At 30.8% G+C, this 6,400-nt stretch overlaps 2 protein-coding genes across 3 annotated transcripts; one reads left to right on the plus strand and one right to left on the minus strand.

Annotated features, from left to right (window-relative positions):
- Positions 1–531: 531 nt before the first annotated feature.
- Positions 532–2,633, plus strand: LOC132748786 (uncharacterized). Of its 2 annotated transcripts, none has more exons than XM_060738424.1 (3): positions 532–810; positions 1,048–1,578; positions 2,427–2,633. In XM_060738424.1, exons 1-3 carry the CDS (start codon positions 767–769, stop codon positions 2,584–2,586), a joined length of 735 nt encoding a protein of 244 aa, XP_060594407.1. In that variant the 5' UTR covers positions 532–766; the 3' UTR covers positions 2,587–2,633. The 2 variants fall into 2 exon arrangements, with proteins under 2 accessions (XP_060594407.1, XP_060594406.1); XM_060738423.1 differs by having other exon boundaries at positions 539–800.
- Positions 2,634–3,148: 515 nt separating this feature from the next.
- On the minus strand, positions 3,149–5,382 carry LOC132748787 (uncharacterized). Its single transcript, XM_060738425.1, has 5 exons — positions 5,275–5,382; positions 4,800–4,914; positions 4,512–4,600; positions 3,959–4,058; positions 3,149–3,510 (listed from the first exon to the last, which is right to left on the minus strand). The coding sequence occupies exons 2-5, from the start codon at positions 4,912–4,914 to the stop codon at positions 3,500–3,502; spliced, it is 315 nt and encodes a 104-aa protein (XP_060594408.1). The 5' UTR covers positions 5,275–5,382; the 3' UTR covers positions 3,149–3,499.
- Between the last annotated feature and the right edge of the window lie 1,018 nt (positions 5,383–6,400).

Raw genomic sequence — 6,400 nt, forward strand, 5'->3', positions numbered from 1 at the left:
CAAATTTACATTTTAGAATAAGATATCCTCAAAAGATAGGTTTCGTTTACATTTCACAAGTAAAGTATGCCTAAAGTATTTCAAAGTAACTTATGAGATATACACTAACGTGTCCTTTATTGCAAAATTTGTTTTTTTTGTTTGTTTTCGTTTTCACAGAAAATTTTAATATAAAAGAATATTTTCAAAGAATTGTCTATATTTGTAGTTTTTTGTCAACAACCACGTACTGTTTCGTAAGTTTTAATCTGTGAGCAGTAGTTTCACCTTGAGAACAGGGTGCTTGACTTCAACTGCTGCAGCGGTTTATGATACAATACAAATTGTTGTAACAAAAAACCATAGTTTCATTCTGCAATTTCTGTTTTTATGATGATCATTTTAACCATCTTTGTTATGCTTGTTAACGTTAATAAATTGCAAAGAAAGTTTTGTTATACATATTTGGTTATTTGTATTTTTCTCCGTATACAGATATGATAGACTTTAGTCTTTGTAACGACGGTATCTATATTTCGCCACTTACACTGACGTGCACTCGTTTTTGACATGTCTTATCGGTTTGTTAAAGTTTCTTTCGGACTATCATTTGGTTTATAGATATTATAGAATATACGTGTAGTTCACAAGAAAACAACAACAAAAAACGAAATGACGATAGACAAGTTTCTTCTAATATGTTCATTAAGCGTATTTTTGTACGCAGGGTTTACATGTGGATCTAAAAAGAAAGGCGTCGTTGCGTGGGCTACTGGACTTTTGTGTGATGATTTTAAAAATCTTAACAATATCGCTTGGTGGTAGGCAAATGTATATTATTTGTATATCATTTATTCTATTTTTAAAAATTTTCATTCGCATTGAAGATTCAATATTTGTCTGACATCAGACTACATAATTACAGTGACCGTTGTTAACTACCTCTTTATTTGTAGATTATGTACTTTTTTCTCGTTTCTTGATTAAAAGATAAAGCAGGCAATTAAGTGAATTCACAGATATAAGAAAGGGGCGGACCCCGTCATGTTTACTTGATTTTTCTTGCAGGTATGACTATAAAAACGACCTCACTACTTATCACCAGACTGTGACTCAGGCATGTCCTCACTCTTTTCATTACATGCCTGAATTTATTCCTCTGATTTGGAAATCTAGATGGAATGGCGCAATACACATGAATATTTCAAGCAACGCATCGTATGTTATGGTTTTGAACGAACCCGACCAAGCCGTCCAAACAAACATGTCTGCCCAGCAAGTAGCTGATCTTTGGCCAGAAATCGAAAAACACTCTCATGAAAAACCAATCCTAAGTCCTGCACCAGCACATCATAATTTTCAGTGGTTGGATGAGTTCTTCCGTGTTTGCAATGGCTGTCGTATTGACTATGTAGCTGCGCATGCGTACAGCTGTAATGCCAATCACATCATGTCGTATTTGGAAAAGCTGTATCATAGATACAATAAAGAAATTTGGCTCACGGAGTTTGCGTGTCCGAAATCTACGGATGAACACCAACAACTGCATCTGATGAAAACTCTGTTACCGAAACTTGAGGCGGCACCTTATGTGCTAAGGTAATTAAAATAAGTTAACTAAAATAGAATTCAATAAAGAAACATTCGAAAATACATTGTGTTTTCCCTTACTACTCACAAAGGTAAATTGTTTTTATCACAAAACATATGCATGAACCTTTGGCGATGAAATAATAAGTACTCTGTCATGTTTCTTTATTCAAAATTTTACCATTTCATGTTTCAATTCTGTTTGGACCGGCCCTATCGGACGCAGAAACACCTTGCTTTTCCAATACTGTCCTTGAACCGGCTTAGTCAAACCGAGCCTACAACAATCTTTAATTGTTATCAGGTAATTGTTATTCTCATAACGGTTTGACAGTAAATAAAGTAGAACAAATAAATGTATGAAAATGACCCTAAAATCGTCGCAATCAAAGGTCAAAATTGAGAGTTAATGAAATTGATTTATTTTTTAAACGAACATTTATCATTTTTGACTTCACTATCAAATTCTTTCTGTGAGCAAAAATTATAACACATGTATTTAAGCACTTACTCGTTGCAATGATGTTTAATATTCAGAGAAAAAGAAGATTTGCATTCTCGTGTACGATATGGAAATAAATGAAATCAAAATTGTTATCTATTTCCTAAATATTATACCTGATACAAACGTTTTACATCTACATTAAAAAAGCGTCAGTTAGCTTTTAAATAATTTGATACTCACGATGACGACAGCCGTCCTACAAACAGTACATTGACCTCCTTTGTGGAAACTATAACGTTTTTGTTTGACGGCAAAAATTTCGCGGCGAGTAACCGCGATAAATACTATGATTTTTCAATGTCACATATAATTCAGTATTAAGAAATAAAAATAACGTATCTTATTATTGCAGGTATTCATGGTTTATGGCGAGAGTTAAGCGAATATTTGATGGTGGATTCATAACTCCCGCTGCTAGTCTTCTACACAATGATTCCTCAACACTCACAATGATCGGACATTACTATAATAACTTTAATGGGACCGGACATTCTTCACAGATTGTTGGTTAATTCAAGTATTGTGTAATCACAAATCAATAAATTTTTCTCATACGCATTTTAACATTCCTGTGTTACATACGCTGTATATACCGCTTTTTGATAAATTTATTTGAGAGATGCGCAATATTACAAAGGAATGTGGCATCCTGACTTATCATATTCCTTTTCCTAAAGAGAGCTATCATAGAGGTTATATGCTACCCATAAGTATGCCCTTGCATTCTTTGATGATTGTTATTGTTGTTATCTGACAACAGACACTTGAACATCACCATACCTTTATCCAGTATGCCTGGAAGTACTGCTTCGTAGCTGATAGAAGAATTGCTGTGGTCTCGCAGTTGTTAAGCTTCATTAAAGATTAATGCTAAACTTCGGCAAATAAGATATGTGATTTGATCTTGTTTCGTCTCAGTTCTTGTATGTCCAGCCTTCTTTCTTTAGTACTGTCTGGTCTCAAATCCAAAGACATGGAGTGGGTTAATATGAATTTATGTGCTGCACGTTATAGATAATCATATGGCTGTCTTTGTTGGTGGTGTTTTGACATAGTGCATAAAAATAGTCCATACTTACCATTTATTGTGTAAAAAAATATTGTTATGATAATAAAAAAGAATTTAATACCGGGTATTTAAGAAAAGATAACATGGCTAATGAATGATAAAAAGGCAATGGGAACTGTTGAAATAACAAAAATGGCAACATTTTGCGCAATTATACTTTCTCAAGAGATTTGTTTGAAGAAAGTACTACTTCCGGTTCTATTGTAATGATATAATATTGATCATTCAGAAAATTCAGCATGTTTATCAGATCTCTCGCACGGCGGTGGGACACCATCAACGATAGGATTCTCTTTGAAGTAGTCTTGTGAATCACAACGTGCTGTTGTCATTATTGCAGGCTTTTCAGGTCTTATTTAAAAATAGCCTGTAAAATAAACATTAAACGACTGTGTTGATGATACTTTTAAATGATATAAAACATAAATCTTTTTATCGAAATTGCTCTTGCAGTGGTATTTAAAATATAACAAATTCACGAAAAATAAGAAATCAATTTACATTTATTATAAGAGAAGCCACTGACATAAACGAGAATGCGTTATTATCATTATTTGAACTGGCTGAATATCCACATTATAACGAAAAGTTCTACCTTCGAGTACCTTTATAAAACATGTATCTTGTCCCTACTTCAGACTTAAAAAAATTATTATGAACATGTTACATACAAAACTCTTAAAATTTGAAAATTTCGCTTTCTTGAAAATGAAGTATTTCAATGCAATATCTTGTACAATTCCAAACATGTCCAACAAAAAGAAAAAAAAACAAAAAAGCAAAACCCAAAACATTAATACTTATCATTGACTTACCTGTGATGATATAGAAACTGTCCGGACGTAAACGAATTCCGCACATACCTACGTCCTCATATGTATACAGTTTATCAGTTTTCACATTTCCACTTGGAGCCTGGACCATAATATTAGAGTGATTAAAATGTATATTACAAAATACATCCGATTTAATACTTTACTTTGTTATCTAAAAAATACTTTTCTTCCCATTTCATTTAACTAGACATTTCCAGAATATTTTAGTTCACTATTTGCTCCTGTTGTTTAACGCATCAGTTATGGTTGACACAATAGATTTTGTTCATTTTTTTGTCTTTATATATATAAATGTTTCATTTACACAAAATGAAACACTCTTTTAAGGTTCGATATTATTTATATTAGTAATCGAGATTGTTTATTTTCATGCATGACTACAATATGCATTATAGAAGTATTTAACGATGTATGGAATGATTTATAGTGGTACATTTGCGATTAAAAAGCACTAGCCGCTAGCTATAACGTATTCTTATCAATGTTTTAATAAAATACCTATTAATAAAACACGTGTTTAAATGATAAATACCTCAAAAACATATTTGTACAGTATATCAACATCATAGGCCAGTTTTAAACCGTCTACAGTACCATTGCTTTTGATTTTAAACACAGCAGCTAAAATAATCAAGCATTGTTGGCAGTAATAAAATAACGATAGTGTCAGTATAAGCATGAAAATCTTTGAATATTTTGACATAATTTTGTAAAATAACTTAATAAAATTATGTAATTAATGAGATTGTTTAACGCAAATCATAAAACTTTACATAAGACTTTAACTTCTATGCAGTGAAAAAATAACGTATTAACGCACCAAATCCTGAAGTTCTAGCACAGTAATCTATCTCTGGATCAAATGGGGCACATGAACATCCATGAACATATGCGAATGTACTGCTTATGATCAAACTCACCAAATATAACAACATCTTGGAAATATGAAAAAGACAATGTTAAGAATAATAAAAAGGCATTCATATCAATTATTTATCTGAACATTTATTACGTTCTTTTTTTGACAGTGATTTTTTAAAAAACATTATCTGTTGATATCAAACTAATTAATAAAATGAAGTATTTACACAAAGGCTGTAATTCTTAACAACAACAACAACAACAACAACAACAAAAAAAAACAAAAAACAATAGCTATTTTGGCAGTTTACTTACACTTATTCATTCAAAGGAATGATAGAAATAATATCTGTATGAAATCTCTTGTTGGTCTGAAAAGTATTAACGGTATAAGAGAAAATAGGTATCATTTTTATCAAGATCTTTGTACTCACCTTAGCATCTTTTCTATGTAGAATCCAATCTAAATCTAAAGTTATAACTCACCCTGAAATTGCATTTGCCTTTTCCTTTTAATTAAATCGCAATTTCAAATCCATGATTAAACACAAAAAAAAATCAAACTTAAAAATAAAAGAAAAAAACCAAGGCCATTGTTGTCATATAATATAAAGCGTCATTTAATTATATATCACATTTGATGCACAAAAAGTTCAATAATGGTAACATTTGGATTTGAGAATTTAAAACAAAGACTAGACAGGAGGCATTGTTTTCAAACAATTTCCAAGCATTATTTAATTAAATATTAGGCACATTTGGCGAAAATGATAAACTTAGGCAATTAAAATGTCCCATTCAATAGTTTCTGATATATACTGTATACAATTACAGAGCCATTATTAATTTTATGATTATAAATGTATATATCTATATCATAAAATAATAAATGCTCTCAGCTTTAAATTATAGGTCACACACACTTTTAATTCATATTTCATTTGCATATTTCAACATGCTTACGAAGCTAATTTGCAGATTAAGTAATACTTGAATTGAGTATTATTTGAATTGTATAGTTTCCTTAAATGAATAATATCACAAACGAAAAATGTGATATTTCTTGTATTTATGGCCCGATACAGTTTTGTAATACAGAACATAAACTGAATGGGAGAATTTGTTTATCAACCTGCGTGTAACAAACAATAAGAAATAAATATCTATTGCTTATACATTCCATAAGATAAAAGCTTATTTCAATTAAAATGTTATTTAACTATGAAGCAAAATGTACAAAGTACCATTAAGTTTATCTGCTGAAAAACCTTTGACGATTTGTAAGGTTCAAATTTGATGAAATAATCATAAAAAGTGTAAGGAAAGGTGGACTTATAATTATGCTATTAATTTTTGGTATGCTAAATATTTGTATGAGATAATATCGGCATATATATTTCAAGATTCAATAAAGAGCTTATCATTTTTTCTGCATGTCCTACTTCACTTCAACAGAAATAGTGAAAATGTATATACCCTTTTCTTCATTTTTCGACATTTCATGAACTGCGTAATTGTGCTTAGTATATAGATGTGTTCATTTTATTTGTCATGTGACTC

This window comes from Ruditapes philippinarum, unplaced genomic scaffold, assembly GCF_026571515.1.
Source record: "Ruditapes philippinarum isolate M1 unplaced genomic scaffold, ASM2657151v2 ctg14515_1_1_1_1, whole genome shotgun sequence".
In the NCBI taxonomy this organism is placed as follows: Eukaryota; Metazoa; Mollusca; class Bivalvia; order Venerida; family Veneridae; genus Ruditapes; species Ruditapes philippinarum.